Consider the following 19,461-nt stretch of genomic DNA (forward strand, 5'->3'; position numbering starts at 1 on the left):
AAAATCATAGCAATTTAGTATACAATACAACTAAAAAAAATTAACTCATTAGCTTTAACCGTTGTGCTTACAGGGCGATTTGTATACAATTATATGAGTTTTTTTTTTCGCTGTCATATATTCCAATATTTATATATGATAATGATATTTTTTTTCATTTCTGATGGTTGCATACTAAACTTCAGGCAATGACAAGACAAAAAAAAGGAGCCAAAAATGAACTCTTAATCTTAAAACCTAAGCGTGCTGTGATTTTTTAAAAAAAACTTTTTTTCCGCTTCGGCGCTAACTCACCGAACGCCGCCGGCATACGGGAGACGTTTTTGTAAATAGAGGCTCGGCGTTTAAGGGTTAAGCTGTCTCAATGGGTCCTAGGGTTCTGTTGGGGTGAAGAAGGGGGAGATTATATCTTTCCGGCAGCAGATATTTCACTCTTTTTCAGAACAAGATCTATGTTTGGGTCAAAACCCAATAACCCATTACCTCACAGGTTAACCCCATGGAGGAAATAAAGGAATATTTATGTGGGGGTGACATCCCTACTAATGAACATGAAATGGGCATTGCCACTGAAGTGGCCCGCTGAACCCAGAAGGATTAGGGACACAAAATTCAACTAATCATGGGAGAGAAACTTTCCAGAAGGAAACCTATCCCCCATGCAGCTATCAGTACCCCCAAAAGGGATACTAGGATCCACCTAACCTACCCTGAAATGGCTACATTCTCAGAGGGGTATAGTAACTCAACCAGGACTTCTGCCCCTTGGTTAACAGGCAAATACAGTTCAGTTGTTGAAGCTCAGTCAGATTGTGCAAGGTCACCCAAAAGGGATACACAGTTTACAACACTTAATCAATTCTGAAAGGAAATTATGAGTAACATCAAAGATGTCCTTGCCACAGAACGGCAATATATAGGGGACATGATACATGATTCTGAAAAGGAAATTATGTCAGTCCTGTACACCCCAAGGTGTAAAAGTATTGCATCCTCTAACCAACAAGTGAGAGTAGATACAGACTGCCAAAACAAGGTCTAATGCTACAATTCCAACTGGAAACAACAAAATGGCCAGTTTGGACTACAAAAATTCAGATCAAAAGATAATGGGGACTCCAATATTCACCCCTGATGATACTGATAATCCTTGGCGAGACGCCTCAATGTGGATTTTCTCTCCCAATGGTAAGTATCTAATTAATGAGAGAAAAACCATGATCAAAGTTATACATGTAGAATTTAGAGACAGGGCAACATTCCCTGATACAAAATGGCACCTGGTACCACTTTCACCCGACACTGAGAAACCATTAAAAGCAATGGTTCTCCTACCTGTGTCCATAGCATTAAAAGCTATAGAAGACACCCTTTACCAGGTCAACGGAAAATGGATCTCTACTGCTACTCTGGATAAAACCCAATTTGCTCGCTGAGTAGCCTCAGGCTTCTGTCCCTTCACTTTTATAATAATCATGTGAAGACACATTTTCATAATTTTGTAGTGACTAGAAAATGAAAGACAATAGCAGAATTAAAGCCATTTGCCAGTCATCCCAATCTCGAATAATTCCACCAAGGAATGAGCAAATCTTCAACTCCCTTTTGAAAGGAAAAAGTTCCCTCAAGATATAGCTACTCAACAGTTTGGGACCCCTATGAAAAGAATCTCAGAGGGGACAGCCTTAGCAGAATTTCATGCTAGGATCTGCCTCCTTAGCATTACAACCTCTACCACCTTGCTGGAAGTTGCCACCAAAAGGCTTCCAGAAAATTCCAGTTTTTGCTGTTGTGGTCAAAAGTCTTATGAGAACCCTATGGGAAGCACTCTATAACTTTCTAGAATGGCACACAAAAGCACGAATGGAAACATTGGAGGGCTCCAACAAGTCACTCCCCAATGTGACTTCATTATTACATTCTAACCCTTTCTGTAAGGACCTGTTTGAGGAATCTGTGGTGGCTCAATGAGCAAGCCCACCAACAGAATTGTAAAGCATACACTCTCCTGGAAAAAGGGGAATTCAGGAAGGAAAAAAAAAAAAAAAAAAAAAAAAAACGTCCCTATGCCCAACCCAAAAAAGGCCTGCTAAGAACAAAAATCATGTAAGCCTTCAGTCACCCCCAAAAGTTTTCATCAAAAATGGGTAGGTGGTCAGAAGGGACAACTCCCTACAAAAGGACTACAGCAACAAGGACATCCTTTTCACAAGGTCCAAAGACATCCTACAGGAGAAAAGGAAAAGCAACACCTGGAATGCCTATCAAGGGCAAAGGCCGAGGAAGAAGTGGATCCCAATAGGAATTGTATGGTCAGGGGTCAGCTTCGAAGACACCACAGGCAATGGAAGTCTTCTCCTTGGGGACACAGCATTATTTTCAATGGGCTGAGGTGGAAATGGTCTCATCAACCAACCAACCCCCCCTCCTTTAAAGGGGTTCCTCCAAATACCAGACCCCTCTCTGGAAGACTGAGTGCAGAGGGCTCTGTTAAAGGGAGCCCTAAAGAAACATGCATACAGTAAACCCCCAAGATTTTTTGCGTTCTCACAATTCAAGGACTCGGTGATTCGCGGAATTTTCTGTGGAACCTATATATGAAATATTCGCAGGAAGACTCATCTGCTAAGTCTGCTTCCCAACCTAAACCAACAGATAGAAGAGTTCCACTGGTCACTGCCAGAAATTTATGTCACATCACCAGCAGTCTTTTCATGACACCACCTGGAGAAGTCAGCCTTACTTGCAGAATCATTGTTGTTATAATTCTCAGCCAAGCAGTTCCAGCAGCTGAGACCAGTCTAATTAAGTCATCAGGTAGAGGTTCCCAAAGAAGATTGAGTCCTGCTGTCTCCCTCCAGTCTCCTCACCTCTGGTCTGGCCACTGTCCCAAGATGTTTTGCAGGGCCAGGGAGTCCATTGGCATGAAGCTTGAGTTTTGGAAATTCTTTGCAACAGTAATTGCCTTCATTCTCTGATACAGGTCCTTTCTTGCTGTCCCACCTGATTGCCTTCAATCCTTCTCCTCCAACCCATTGAAGATGCATCTTCTCAGAGACAAGGTAGTCTTCATATTGCAGAGGGGGAATGCTGATTCCTTTACTGTAGAGACTTCCTTGTCCGGAAGTCTTCAGATGGTTGGAGACTGATTGTAGTTCTCATCCACCTCAGTAACCTTCTGAGCCTGACTCTCTTTGCCTTTGGGTGGAGAATCTGGAGTCTGTCAAGAGCTTGATGCGCAAAGAGAACTTCATTGTTTTGGTAGATCTAAAGGGATGTGCACTTTCACATCCCCATCTACTGCTTGCCAGGAAGTTTCTTTTCTTCATATGACAGGGCATTTTGTTCCAGTTTTGGGCCATTTGCTTTAATCTGTATTTGGTCTCTAAGATATATAACAGGCCTTTACCTCTCATGGCTGCCTGGAGTTATCATCATGGCCTGCCTCCACTAATATCCAGACAACTGGCTGATCTGGTCTTCTTCGAGGGAGGAGTTGGAGAAGCATCTGCAGTTATTTCTAGACTTGTGTTTGTCATTGCACATCAGCTGGAGAAGTCCAGCCTGGCCCCCTCCACACAGACACTCCTGCTGGGGGACATATTGACACCATCATGGAGTTGGTCTGCCCTTTTGGGGACAGGGTTCATAGCCTTATGGGACCAACTGGGTTCTTTATTGCCTTCAACCTAGAGTGAAATTATTGTGTTGATAGGTCACCTGGTGTTTTTGGAGGAGCTGGTTCCTCACATTTGCTACTGTATTAATTCCTCAAACTGCATTTTGCTTTGAATATGTCTGGATCTCAACCATGGTGACAGTGCTTCATGATCTTCATTGGTGGTGGGATTACTAGTGTCTGGTAAAGGGAGTATTATATTATTAGTCTGACCAGATCCTGATGCTTTCAAGGTCTTGGATGTGGTTTGGGATACCAACTTGGAGTCTAAAGTGAAAGGACTGTGTCCTGGGTGGAGACTGTCAGGCACACAAACTATTTTGAACTATGGGTGGTCTTCTTAGGCCTCCAAGCATTTGTGACCATCTTGTTGGATTCATGGCCGATAACACCAGCACTGTAGCTTGCATGCAAAACCAAATAGGCTCAAGGTCAGTCTTTTTTGCTTGTTACTGATTTTTCTTCACTTGAGTAGAAGGCCACGAGGTGACCATCATGCTTCAGAACATCCCAAAAGTTCACTCAGCTTGGTAGACACTCTCATCAAGGCTCTTTAGATTCTTCCATTGTAGTGGTCTTACACTTTTAGAAGACCCTTGGAATGTGTGGTGGATGCCTTTGCTGGATCTCTTTGCTACTTTGTTGAACCCTAAATGTACAGTTTCCTGGACCCGGCAGCTTGGGCAATAGATACCAGGCTTGGGGTGGTCTGGTTCTCTACATTTTTCCACCATCTGTAATGCTGAAACAGATTCTAGTGAGGTTTTGATGTCAGTAACTGCTTGGCTGATTCATCCCCACCTGTAGCAAGAACATTTCCCAGACTTCTTAGATCTCAATGTAGAGTGTTTTATTTTTCTTTCTGCTTAAGGATGTCATCTGAGGTGGCCCCAATTCCATAGGCTTAAGTCATCTTAGTCACTGCACCTTCACATGCAGCAACCATCAAGAGTTATGTCAGAGAGAGTGACTTTTAAATATTGTCTACCGTGAAAATTACTGGCCCAATATTGCTAGGTACCTAGCAAAAACTATGGACATCATCTATCTGACAATACCAGTCAGTAAGGAAGATATGGTTAGATTATATCCATGCTGAGAGCCCAGTTGAAATCTCTATGGAAACACTTAAATTTTCTCATACACCATTTTGAAGACAAACACCTTGCTGTTACAACAATCATGGTATACTAGGCAGCATTAACGGAACCCTTGCTTTATGGATTCGGGATTGACTCAGAAGGCTTCCAATTACTTGATCCTTGAATAAGGTGCTTAGGCTTCTCTCAACCCTGCAATTCAACGTACCCAATACAACCACAACTCACATCCTGCAAAAGGCAATCTTTGTGACTGCTCTAGCATCAGGAGCTTGTATTAGTGAACTGGGCCGTCTTAGACGGGACGATACATCACATAAACAGTTGACCATCAGTTTTTATTGTCCCCTGGCCCATCATTCTTGGCAAAGAATGAGATTTCTTTAAGAAGGAAACCTATTTTGATAAGAAAACTCAATTTAGCAGAGAAGATATTATGCCCAGTTCAAGCACTTAAGGTTTACCTAGAGGTCATGGCAAACATCCCAGAGGGTCCTATTTTCCTACACCCTAGCACACACAAACCACTCTCTCTACAAGGGCTGAGAATAATTTTAGTGTCCCTCATTAACAAGGCAAATCCACACTCCTTTCCTAGGTCACATGATATTAAGAAAGCAAGTACTGTATGTCGTTGGCCTTCTTCAGAAATGTCTCTTTCAAAGAAGTCTCCCAATATACTGTGCAGGGAGGTTATCAGAGACAGTATTCATAAAACATTATTGCCATGAGCTCAAACAAATTCGACTTCACTGTGTATCAGTAGTGGTATGGTTAGTCCTGGCCCCACAGGCGCTACAGTGGGAAACCAGGGGTCTTCCTAACGGGTGGGTATGCTGACTATCGGTGGAGGAAGGTGTGACAATACTGCAACCAATCCCAGCATGCTTAGGTAAGTCACTGTAGAGGTATATCCTAAAACATAAGTTCATGTTTACTTTCTTGTTCTCTGTTACCAAAACCTGAAGGGTATTTGGAATAAAGAATGGGGCTTGAAACTTGACCTGGAACCAGAAATGTTTTTTCTTTGGGATGCTGGGATTAAAATCTGAGAGCTTAAGCCATTTCATCACCTGTCAATTTCTTTTTAAAGCTCCTTGAGGACAAAACAAGCTGCTAAGCTATCAAAAACACAGGTTTTGACATAGCAAAAACCTATTTTTGGTAGTCGCTGTTGCGTCCTCAAAACCCACCCACTTAACTGACAGAAAGGCATGGGATTTGGGTGAGGGATCATCCTGCATTGACCAACAGAAAGTAATGATTTTTTGATCTTCAGTGCCAGTCCGTTGTCGACAATATGGTGGGCTGCGCATGCGCATTAATCACTTCTTCTTGCAAGTTTTGGCAAAGATAAGAACCTGGGTACAGCTTTGCTGTAAGATAAGGGAACGAGCCCTCTTATCTTTGAGTCCATTACATACTCCATCACGTGTTATATTGTTTATCATTACGACACAATACCTGGCCATGAGACCAACTAAAAGAGAATTCTTTGATATTACCTTGGAGCTCTGACAGACCCATGAAAGGTAACTCCTTGAGGACTCAACAGCAACTACCAAAAATAGGTTTTTCCTACATCAAAACCTGTTTTTCACACTAAACATTTGCAGACATATTTGACTTATGCTATATATTACAATTAGCAAAGATATTTGCAATATCATGATAAAAGCATAAAGCAATAAAATTACATACTTGTATGAGCTTCTCAGCATATCGAATCATCATGTGACCATTTACATATACTGAAATACATTTACCTTCTGTTTAAGATCAGAGAAAAAACATGTGCAAACTAAACAACGCCATAAGAACGTTTAATTACCTTCAAACACATGTAGTAAAACATTTATTATTAGATATGTATGCCAAAAAATAAAACATTTTCTTTGACGCCACAATATACTACAGTACGACAAACCAAATGCAATAGGAAATGTTAATTATTAAGATTTAAACCTAAACAGAAATTCTGTACTAGAATCCTTTCATCTTCTGGAAAATACTTGAGGTCTGACCTATTATGTCAAACAGAAGTTAACCTACATAAGCAAGCACATTACTGAGGAAATCCAGTGTGAACAGTGAATATAATCTAACATTTTTGAAATTATACCTTAACATAACTGGCTGTTTGGAGATGAGCTCTGAAAATCATTACAACTTAGGTGCAGAACTACCGTAATAGGGTTTATCCCATATACAGTATACACCGTTTTATCATTATAATTACCATTCTCATTACTGCCAAGAAAAACATTGGTCTTTTCCTTCACTGAGATCCTACTTCTTAAACACAGCCACACAAATTATCAGCCAAGATACTAAATTATATTACCTCAAATCCAGCCGTAAATACTTGAAGCACAACAAAAAAAAAACATTGAACATGAAAAAGGAGGTTTACAAGATTCAAGTAGAAATATTTTATGAGCATTTTCAATAAGCAATGACTTTCCTCACTACATTTAAGAAAATGAAATGTCACTAGAAATTCACTCCTCATTTAACAATTGTTTGCTTAATAACAAGGTGAAACAGCTTCATGGAAGAGATAGTGGGGCAATGGCAGTGTCAGTCAAGATCCGAAGGGCATAAATAAAAACTTTAAATACTAATCAAACATACAATGGGTGCTCATTTGGCTAATCTAATAAGAATTAGACTGCTCTGCTGTTCTCTTCAGCAACACACTCAAGTAACTTGTAACTTGACCATGGCTCTCTCTTTCCTTTCTTTATTTCGTACCACGTTTTTTTACATTTTTAACTGAAAGACCTTACTGAGGAAAAAATTCAGATATTTACACTTGTTAATGAGAAAATATACTATCATTCATAATTTTTTTTTTTTTTTTTTGTATCTAGTCATACTGGCAATACCTAATTCTCAATGGGTCATCATCTGCCTTTTCCATTTTTTAATGATACCAAAAATGCCTTAAAGATATGGCTCTCACATTTTGATGCAAAGTGTTTTATTTGATTTTTAAATATGGACTTTAAAACATCTAAACTAAAAAATGTTTATATACTGCTATAGGAACACTCAGTTAATATTTTTCACAAAATATGTATATTTTTAACTTTCTTTCTCCTATTTAAATTTTGTAGCAAATGTATAATTTAATTAAAACTTGTTACAGTATTATTAAAAAATCACACTCTATACAAATTTTCAGTAAATAATGAAGTTTATTTGATAAACCTGTATAAAAGGTAGGCATATATGATAAAGATTTAGGAGGGCTAAGAAAGTAAAATGAGCTGTGCTAGCATACTGATGGCACAGGAGGTTGATGGAAGGCTGACTTTGAATGTGCCTGCTGTAATTGGACACGGAGTCTTACAACTGCCTCACGTTCCTCTTGAATGCGTTGGGTTAACGCTGAGTTTTCACTCTGAGAAGAAACCAAAATTATGGATTATGGATTCCTATCAAGCTCTAGTATAATTTTCCTAAAATTTTAATGTAAAGATATTATCAACAAAGACATAAAATCTGTTTTATAATAAAACAATTCTTTCAACAAACCCATTAATCATGAATGGTCTCATTCCCTGTATTACTCTATATGAAATACACCTAGTCACACCAACCTGACAGGTCTTGAAGATAAAAAAAGTCCTACTGCACATGCCCAAGGTGATGCACCATTCATCTGAGGGGACAGCAGGTGTTCTAAAGAACCCATTACTCATAAGTAGATTGAATCCCAGTTTAGGAGGCAGAATGAAGCTGATGAGCCTCCGAAGAGAAGAGTACACTTAAACGCAAGCTTTCCAATCCCCTTTTGGTAAAGGTAACCATGAAAATCACTCCAGCTCATCTAAGTAATGGATTTGCAATGAAAGGCATAACCTATGACCAAGCACATGAGGCATAAAGGCAGGTACTCCAGAATACACATACCTTCCTGTTGGCCACAATTAACATTCATGAAGTCGTGAGTGGATGAGGATGAATGACATGGACCCCTCCTGACCAGTAACACATGACCCACCAAGATTAGAGGTCCCAATGAATAATAAAATATTTATGTGCCATGCACATGCTTTAAGGATAGAAAAGCACATCACATTATGCTTAACAGACAGACAGACAGAACACTGTTTGAATCTTGTCTTAAGCTGCTAGAAGTTCTTTTGTGAAACATCTAAATAAGCACAGAAAACAACCTACTGAAACCAACAGGAAATTGAGTTATGAGAAACAGTGATTGCCGTGACTTGTGTAAAGGAACAAATGAGAAGGTGGAAGGGTTCTGTCAACTAGAAATACAAATTCAGGGCTCTCACAAGGTACAGAACTATCTTCAAGAGAACAGGTGGTTATGAGCCATTCTTATTAGAAGACTGATTATTTCTTGGACATAAACTCCAAGATCCACCAGAGGACACGGAGCTCAAGACATATTTAGAGGAGGCTAGGGCAAGCAGGAACACAGTTTTGAGGGTGAAATCCAATAGTTTTAACAGTAGTGGAATGGACTGGCCACAATAACAATCAGATCAGAAATGCTTTCAGCATTTCCCAAGTCTAACCCAGGCTGGAGGAAGATTGAAAAGTGGGTGGAGTGATAACTATTAATAGCTGAGAGAGAGAGAGAGAGAGAGAGAGAGAGAGAGAGAGAGAGAGAGAGAGAGAGAGAGAGAGAGAGAGAGAGAGAGAGAGAGATTCTTGATGCTCCACAGTTAGATGAAGATGTTTGAACACTTCTTGAAGCTCCATGGTTAGATGAAGATGTCTGAACAGTTCTTCATGCCCCACAATTAGATGATGTCTGAACAGAGGATCTGAGCAGACAAGAGCCCCATCACACCGAACCATGAATCTCTCCACCTTACTTTTCCTGGTAAAGGGCAGTAGTAGAGAACATGCAGAGGGTGGCAATAACTCCTTCAGCAGCTTCTAAAAAGTCACTCTCTCTTACATAACTCTTGATGGTTGCTGCATGTGAAGGTGCAGTGACTCTAAGATGACTTAAGCCTATGGAATTGGGGCCACCTCAGATGACATCCTTAAGCAGAAAGAAAAATAAAACACTCTACAATGAGATCCAAGAAGTCTGGGAACTGCTCTTGCTACAGGTGGGGATGAATCAACCAAGCAGTTACTGACATCCAAAACCTCACTAGAATCTGTTTCAGCATTACAGATGGCGGAAAAATGTAGAGAACCAGACCACCCCAAGCCTGGTATCTATTGCCCAAGCTGCCGGGTCCAGGAAACTGTACATTTAGGGTTCAACAAAATAGCAAAGAGATCCAGCAAAGGCATCCACCACACATTCCAAGGGTCTTGTAAAAGTGTAAGACCACTACAATGGAAGAATCTAAAGAGCCTTGCTGAGAGTGTCTACCAAGCTGAGTGATTGATTGATTGATTAATTGAGAGTTATCTGGCGTCACAACTACCAGGGTCACCGACGCCGAATAAACTTTTGGGATGTTCTGAAGCATGATGGTCACCTCGTGGCCTTCTACTCAAGTGAAGAAAAATCAGTAACAAGCAAAAAAGACTGACCTTGAGCCTATTTGGTTTTGCATGCAAGCTACAGTGCTGGTGTTATCGGCCATGAATCCAACAAGATGGTCACAAATGCTTGGAGGCCTAAGAAGACCACCCATAGTTCAAAATAGTTTGTGTGCCTGACAGTCTCCACCCAGGACACAGTCCTTTCACTTTAGACTCCAAGTTGGTATCCCAAACCACATCCAAGACCTTGAAAGCATCAGGATCTGGTCAGACTAATAATATAATACTCCCTTTACCAGACACTAGTAATCCCACCACCAATGAAGATCATGAAGCACTGTCACCATGGTTGAGATCCAGACATATTCAAAGCAAAATGCAGTTTGAGGAATTAATACAGTAGCAAATGCGAGGAACCAGCTCCTCCAAAAACACCAGGTGACCTATCAACACAATAATTTCACTCTAGGTTGAAGGCAATGAAGAACCCAGTTGGTCCCATAAGGCTATGAACCCTGTCCCCAAAAGGGCAGACCAACTCCATGATGGTGTCAATATGTCCCCCAGCAGGAGTGTCTGTGTGGAGGGGGCCAGGCTGGACTTCTCCAGCTGATGTGCAATGACAAACACAAGTCTAGAAATAACTGCAGATGCTTCTCCAACTCCTCCCTCGAAGAAGACCAGATCAGCCAGTTGTCTGGATATCAGTGGAGGCAGGCCATGATAATAACTCCGGGCAGCCATGAGAGGTAAAGGCCTGCTATATATCTTAGGGACTAAATACAGATTAAAGCAAATGGCCCAAAACTGGAACAAAAAGACCTGCCATATGAAGAAAAGAAACTTCCTGGCAAGCAGTAGCTGGGGATGTGAAAGTGCACATCCCTTTAGATCTACCAAAACAATGAAGTTCTCTTTGCGCATCAAGCTCTTGACAGACTCCAGATTCTCCACCCAAAGGCAAAGAGAGTCAGGCTCAGAAGGTTACTGAGGTGGATGAGAACTACAATCAGTCTCCAACCATCTGAAGACTTCTGGACAAGGAAGTCTCTACAGTAAAGGACTAGCTTCTCCAAACAAAGAATCAGCATTCCCCCTCTGCAATATGAAGACTACCTTGTCTCTGAGAAGATGCATCTTCAATGGGTTGGAGGAGTAGGATTGAAGGCAATCAGGTGGGACAGCAAGAAAGGACCTGTATCAGAGAATGAAGGCAATTACTGTTGCAAAGAATTTCCAAAACTCAAGCTTCATGCCAATGGACTCCCTGGCCCTGCAAAACATCTTGGGACAGTGGCCAGACCAGAGGTGAGGAGACTGGGGGCAGACAGCAGGACTCAATCTTCTTTGGGAACCTCTACCTGATGACTTAATTTAGACTGGCCTCAGCTGCTGGAACTGCTTGGCTGAGAATTACAACAACAATGATTCTGGAGGTAAGGCTGACTTCTCCAGGTGGTGGCATAAAAAGACTGCTGGTGATGTGACCTAAATTTCTGGCAGTGACCAGTGGAACTCTTCTATCTGTTAGTTGGTTTAGGTTGGGAAGCAGACTTAGCAGACAAGGCTGACCAGGCTAAAGTATCAAGTTAATGATAGTGGCCCTGGTGTTGCTGGAAGTGAGCTTCTCAACTAATGACCCATGTCCTCTGAGAAAATATCAGGAGCCATTGGATCGGACATGCACAGAGGGCATTTCTGTTGTAGAAAAAAACTGAATCATGTTGAATTATTTGGAATTATCTGGTGTCATACCTACCAGGGCCATAAAAATTTCAGATGACAAATGATAAAAATCTTTAACATATTTGTTAAAAAACTAATTTATTGTTATAACAGTAAAATATTAATGTGAACTTCTAGAACTTGAAACTGTTGCTAAAGGCTAGTTTCTTCATCAGATTTAAAAACTCCACTACTAGGAACAGGCACCCTCACCATAATTGCCAAGGATGCCTATGTCTCCACTTTCTATCAACAATGTAATAAGATTGACCTTTGCATTTGCTAAAATGTCTACTGCCAAAGGATGTCCACCATTCCTGTCTCCTGACACAAGCAAATGCAAAGAAGAAAGTAAAGTTGGTGAATCAATCAGATCACCAAAGGAGACATTTTCATCTGGTGATAAATAAATGGGGCACACTTTATTTTCAAACACACCAATTCATACTGCTACAATTTGAAAGCTAGTATATAAATTCAATAGTATATAAGGAACATCATAGTAAATTCAAACAAAACTTCTCACATAAATTTAAAAATAGGGGTTAAAATGTGGAGTTCTGTGGCTCACACAGTCTCTCTACCAGTGTTCATATTCAGCATGATCTCATTGTAGGCATACAACTGTAGACATAAAATCACACACAATTCCTATATACACTAATATTTTGAATCCCATGTATTGGGCCCCAAAGTCCAGTGCAATTCCACTGCAATATTGAGCAGCTTATTTTTTTTGGAAGCAAAGGCACCAGCAACCATTGGAGTCTCAATATTCAGTGAAGAGTCTAAAGATAGTGTATTCATGTTTTTTTTTATGAGGGGAACATTCATCTATTAAAAGATTGAATACATTACTCACTTGCATTTCCAGAGGTTGATCTTTATCAATTCCATTTAATTAGTGTTTAGCTTGACAGGGTAGACTATTTACCTGTTTGTTTTTGTGGTGGCTTCCGTTTTGACAAAACTGAGAAACATATTAGAAGCAGAATGTTTCTTTTGCCTTCTTGAAGCTTAAACACTGATTTGCTCTCAGTGCCTGAACTTCCTTCTGATATGCCGATCTGTCGAACAATTTCTAGGAAGCAGGATGACATTCACCACAACTCTTTCCCACTGTTGATACAAACAGCTTTTTCATTTGTAAGCTTCCTTCAGCATATGTTACTCATGCAGCCATATTTCTGGCAATATAAACACCTTTGTCATGGGAAACATATGTTTTTATTTCTAACTTTAACCTGGCAACACTTAGGTCTCAGAGGGTTAAGGGTAACCACAATGGTGTTACGGCCTCAATTAGGGTCTTTTTCACTTGATTTTATTTAGTCACTATTTGACTTGCCAATCTGCTGATTTCTCTCTTCTGAATAATTCAACAATGTACATTTCTGATTCTTGAATCCTAATCCCATTCTTAAACTTTAGTACTAAAACCTTAGTGTAATACCGTATTCTTAAGAGAATCTAAGAATAATATGTCTTTGAGCTATTATAACTCCCTAAATTTAAACCTTTTAAGAGGTCTGGATCCAAATATTATCAAGACAATGAAAAAGAGAGTTAAACACTTGAACGCAGGATGATAAAAGGCTCACTAAATTAAATGAAATAAAAGGACTTATAAGTATAACTTGGGGAGAAAACCCCTTGCAGTTACGCTACAGTAATAATCAGAGAGCTTGAGTATTATTATTATTATTATTATTGTTATTATTATTATTAAAATAGTTTAACCAGACCACTGAGCTGATGAACGGCTCTCATAGGACTAGCCCAAAGGATTAGATTGAAATGAAGTACCAGGTCTAGGCCACAGGCCAAGCACTGTAACTAAATGATGAGTGAAAAATTTAATTTAAAAAAAAAATATGCAAAAAGGCATCTTCTTCTACACTAGAACACACGCACACTTTCAATACATTACTCATGTTTCCATTGTAATAATAAAAATCAGAATAAGTTCAGGTTTTAAAAATTATTTTTTTTATTAAATACCCCCAATGGCTTTTATATTTTTATTAATTACTTTTTATATTTATCAATTAAATTACAATTCCTCATGAATATTGAAAATGGAACAATTAAAAATGATGTAGATTCGGACAAAATTTCACCAATCTATCTATTTACGAAACTTGATAACTGTTGGTTACATTTTGGACATTCACACAACACATACTTAACTGTTATCACTTTACGGTCCAAGCATTTGGGAGCAGGGTTAAGTGGGCTGCTCATTATGCGTACATGTGTCAGGCGAGTATGGCCTATTCGGAGACGTGTTATAATTACTTGTGTATGTCTCTCTCTCTTTGGTATGATGAACTAAATTTTCTAACACCAATTTAATTTTTTATTTATTATTTTTTATTTATTATTATTCTTTATTCAATATATTTTGCCATTTACTTATAATACCTATTTTTGTGTGTGTTACATAATCACTGATAGGGATATTTACATTTGATCATGTCATATGGGCTGCTTCTTTGGCTGTTTTATCAGCCTCTCCATTTACTTTGGTCCCCATATGGGCAGGGATCCAACATATCTCTATCATTTTCCCATTATCATACAATGTATGAAGTGATAACTTCATTTGTTGTCCTATGCTATTTTTTGGTTTGTAACTTTGAATGGCTTCTATAGCATAGCGCTTCGAGCCACTAAAAATCACAAAACTATTAAATGAGACTTCTTTAATTATTCTCATGACTGATGCTATTGCACACACCTCTGCTGCGAATACTAAGGTATTATCAGGTAGAGAGAACTGATACTTTTTAGATCCATCTATGTACTGCGTAATGTGGACCTTATCGGCTTATGCGCTCTATTGTATGTTGTCTATGGTGTTCTTGGGTAAATGAGTAACTTTTTGATAAAATGGTGTTCTTGGGTAAATGAGTAACTTTTTGATAAGTATTTTAAGTGTGTGCAAATTCTGAATTTATTCATAGTCCAAGGAGGAGGTAATTTTACTACTGAAGATAACTGTATACCCAGTGACTCAAACAATCTTCTACCTCTAACAGGGAAAGGTGGTGAGTGATTATTTATAAAAAAAAATACATCTCTTAATTCAAATAATTTTTTGTTGGAGAATCACTTGTCTGAATTCTCAGAGCATTCTTCACTGTTACAAACTCTTTGTGGAGGGGCAGTGGTAGTTCACCACATTTAACTAGCAAAGATGAGGTTGATGATGATCTAAGGCTCCTGAACAAATTCCAAGGCCTTTGTTGTGAATTGGATCCAGCGTTTTCAGCGTTGCTTCTGATGCTGAGCCACATATTTCGCTTCCATAGTCAATGACAGAGAACAATGTTGCTTTGTAGAGTATAGTAAGGGTATGTCTATCAGCTCCCCAAGTAGTGTTGAATAGTTTTTAATTTTATTTAAGGCTCTTTTACGTTTTGATTTCATGTATGTTATGTGGGCTTTCCAGTTCAAGTGAGTATAAAATACTAATCCCGAAAATTTTGCTATCTGGTCTATTGATTATGAAATTTCGTATACTGTACTATGGTTTCTAATTTCTAAATCTATTTCTTCACCCTTTTCCATTTTTATTTTTATAAAACATGATTGCTTGAGTTTTATCTATGGAAAATTTGAAGCCTACAGATGAGGCCCATTCACCTATTTTTATTATGGTTTCATTAGTGATTTGTTCTGCATTTTTTATGAGAGATGCTGAATAATATATGGCAAAATCATCCATATACAGGTTACTTTTAATTCCAATAGGTAGATTATTGCCCATATCATTTATTGCTAAAGTAAACAGTGTGCCACTAAGGACACTCCTTGTGGAATGCCACTTTTAAGTGGAAATGTTTGTAACAAAACATCATCATTTCTCACCTGAAGACTGTGATCTGTCAAAAAGTTTTGGATTAACCAAGGTAATGTCCACAAATGCTGTTTTTACATGAAGTTTTTAATATTGCATACCTCCACGTAGTATATGCTTTTTCAATGTCAAAATAGACAGCTACAGTAATTTGTTTCCATTCAAATCCTAAACATATATGTCTTCTAAGTTAGAGAGGGAATCTCATGTAGATCTGTTACACTGTGGCCCGAAATGAGCGGCAGTAAAAATTTTATTTTCTCGAATGTGTCAGATTAGTCGAGCATTTACCATTTTTTTCTGGTAATTTCCATAAGCAACTTGTTAAAGAAATTGGTCTGTAACTATTTACATTACTGGGACCCTTTTGAATCCATAAATGACTATAAAACTGTAATATGTATGACTTTGCCAAAATTACTAAGTGTATTTCATCTCAAAACAAATATTATCACCTCCAGGAGCAAATTTATTGCCGTTGAAGACAGCATATTCCAACTCTTCCATATTCAATTTTTTATCATATATATCCTCTATTGTTTCAAAATTTATTGTTATTAATTCTATATTATCTTTCTTTGTGCGGATGTGGTCATCTAAATTTTTATCACTACTTACATTTGCTAAGTTTTCTCCTATTATATTACTTATTTCTTTCAGATCAAGTATTCTTTTCCCATCTCTTAATAAGGCATGTCTAGGTGGTTTAATATGGGTACCATTTATTCTCCTGAATTTTTCCCATATTTTTTGTATGGGAGTATTTTTAAATTTTGTACATATTTTGTTGTATAGAGGCTTTAATGCATTAATTTCTAGTAATATTATAGTTATTTTTTATAAAGTTCCTTCTAATATCAGTAATGTTTTATTCATTTTACTGAATTTTTTTATTTAAATTATCTAATTGTCTACCTATTGAGTGTTTTATATTTATTAATTCTGTTAGCTTCTTAGACCACCATGGAACTTTGTTTTGTTGATTGTGGTTTTGATTTTGGTATTGCTTTCTCAGCAGTAATCTTGAAGAAATCAACAAGAAATTTATTAGTTTCATTATGGTCTCTAAATACTCAAATGGTGGGATATTCTTACGTGTACATTTCATATTGCTCCCAATCTGCTTTATAAACGTTATAGCGAGGGACATGCTTTGCAGGATTTTTTTTTGTAATACGGAAATTAACATTGGGAAATGATCACTGGTGTACAGTTTTAAGTCTACTGAGGAAAACGTTTCATTTGTTTTTGAATAAGTGCTGATTTCATCAGCATTTATACAGCACACGTCATTTGAACCCGTGAATTCTTCTATTTTACTTACCGCTTTATTTGAGTTCGTACAATTATAGTCCCTTATTGGGTTGTGTGCATTAAAATCTCCTACTATTAATTTAGGTTCCCTGGCATTATGTGATTCTTTAATTTTATCAGTGTCGTAACTTTTATTAAGTTGGTTGTATAAATTATGAATTACATAATTATGGTTTTTATTCGGATTTTAATACCTGATATTTGCAAGTCAGTAATGTTTACAGGTACTTTGTTACAAACTACTTTGTTATGTACATATATGGCTGACCTAAATTTCCTTCTTCTTCTGTAGATGTAGATACCAAGGTGTATTTACCTATTGTTGATACTGTTTTTTAAAATGTTGTAAACATAATACTGTATCATTGTTTTATATTCTTTTAGTAATCATTGTAGATGTAATCAGGTCTGTAGACCATTTATGTTCCACTGTATAACATAGTTATTGAAAGTTGTATTATCAACTTGGTGGTTTGGATATCTACTTCCATAGGTTTTATTATTATTTGAGGAGATAATGATCTCTTCTTAGCTTGTTTTTATTTTTGTTCTTTCTTCATATCTTTTGCCTTTGGTTTAACTGATGCTTCTCCAAAAATAGTTGGTTTCTTCGTCTTGGGTGGTGTTCTTTCCAAAGGTCTCTTTTTATCTTTAATTTCCGGTCCATCATGACTTTCCTCTCTTACTTCTGTAATAGCATCCTCCTATGCTCCTATTTGCCTTAATATTCCAAATAAATTTGATCAAATATCCATATCATTTGTACCTGTTTCTTTATTCTTTACCATTTTAGCTTTTTCCCTTGAGCATTAATTTCTTCTTGAGATTTACTGTACTTTTCTGTGCTCCGTTACTTTTATTTGTGTGTGTCTTTGTTTCATTATTAGTTCTTGTTATTGAAGAATATGGATGTTTCTTATTCGGATCTTTAAGTCTTCTCATTTTCTATTCTATTTAACTTCTTTTATAAACATCCCAGTTCTTTGTAATATTTTCAACTGTATTGTATATATAATACATACATTCTTTGGACCTTGCATGATGGTCTTGCCTACAGTTTATATACATTGGCTCACTGCACTTCCATTGTGTGGCATGTTCGTCAGAGCCACAATACGCACATACAGGTTCATTTTTACAATATTTCTTTGCACACCCCCCTATTTACTACAATTTGACACTAGTGGTTTTGGGACATATGGTCTTATGTCTCTGTTTTGGCATAATATTTATATTTTTTGAGGTAGATCTTGACCATCACATTTTATTTTTGCGATTTTTAACATTTGTTTATTTCTCTGTTTACTCAGTATACTATATACTTCACATCTTTGGACTCTGTGATATCTCTCTTTAAGAGAGCCCAAGAAAATACTCTTTTCGATTGGTTCGTCACTGTTCTCAGCAAGAACAATAGTACCCTGAATGCTATTCACAGTCCCATGTTTTTTTTTATTTTCACTTTTATATTATCTAAAGTTATTACAGACATACAGTCCTCAGACTGACTCTTCGTTGTGGCTTCTATAAAGCCACCACGTCTTTTCTTTTATCTGTCTAAACATTTCTGCCACTGAATGTCTATTTAATACAATACTTTCCAATTTTAATGCAGAAAGTTTCTGCACAGTTTCCAAGATTAGGAACCTAGACCAATTTCCACTCCCAAAGAGGGAATCAAAGTGAGTCAAGGTTGGGTCATGATGATATTTACTTTTTTTGGGTGGCTTATATGGCATTAAAGTTTTAATACCACCTTGATTTTGAGTAACTGAGCTTTTCTGGGGATAGTCCACTGCCATGCCGAAAGTCATAGGGAGGTTTGGTTTGGTCGTCATAAAACAATAATACAAATTTCATCCACGAGGGAGGTCCCTTTCAGATAGGACCCAGCACTCAGGGCAAGGTTTGACATAAAAGTTTCACCTCGTTCAATCACGCCAGGTACTCCATTTTTATGGGTGGAGAGGCATGCTGTCCACCTCCACCCTCCATCTAAGTTATAAGAGCAGTCTTTTCCATATTCCAGTGCCATGCAAATGTCAATGACAGAGAGAGAGGGAACCAAGAAAACTTAATAGACAAAGGAGTAAAAGGATGATGGATTCCCAATGTTTGGTTGAACCCACTACAAAGATTTAAGGTATAAAAGTGCATTCAACCCCTTGTAGTGGATCCTTAAGCCCCCACCTCATCAAGGGGTTGGGATCAGGGGGTGAGAGCTTTGATAGCAATACTGGAGAAAGGAAGCAGAAATCTGAAAGTAGTAGTAATAAAGAGGAAGAGTACAGGGGTAT

General features: G+C 38.0%; 1 protein-coding gene across 18 annotated transcripts in view; it reads right to left on the minus strand.

Moving 5' to 3' along the window:
- Positions 1-5,432: 5,432 nt before the first annotated feature.
- LOC136853965 (ralA-binding protein 1-like) overlaps positions 5,433-19,461 on the minus strand; it is a 437,575-nt gene continuing 423,546 nt past the window's right edge. For 11 of the 18 annotated variants that reach the window (XM_067129867.1, XM_067129863.1, XM_067129872.1 and 8 more), the window contains one exon: positions 6,575-8,185. In XM_067129867.1, coding sequence (XP_066985968.1) covers positions 8,057-8,185 — 129 coding nt within the window. In that variant the 3' untranslated portion in view covers positions 6,575-8,056. Of the gene's footprint in view, positions 8,186-19,461 lie in introns of all 18 variants that reach the window. The other 7 variants (XM_067129870.1, XM_067129865.1, XM_067129879.1 and 4 more) reach the window with 1 other exon arrangement.

This window comes from Macrobrachium rosenbergii, chromosome 28, assembly GCF_040412425.1.
Source record: "Macrobrachium rosenbergii isolate ZJJX-2024 chromosome 28, ASM4041242v1, whole genome shotgun sequence".
In the NCBI taxonomy this organism is placed as follows: Eukaryota; Metazoa; Arthropoda; class Malacostraca; order Decapoda; family Palaemonidae; genus Macrobrachium; species Macrobrachium rosenbergii.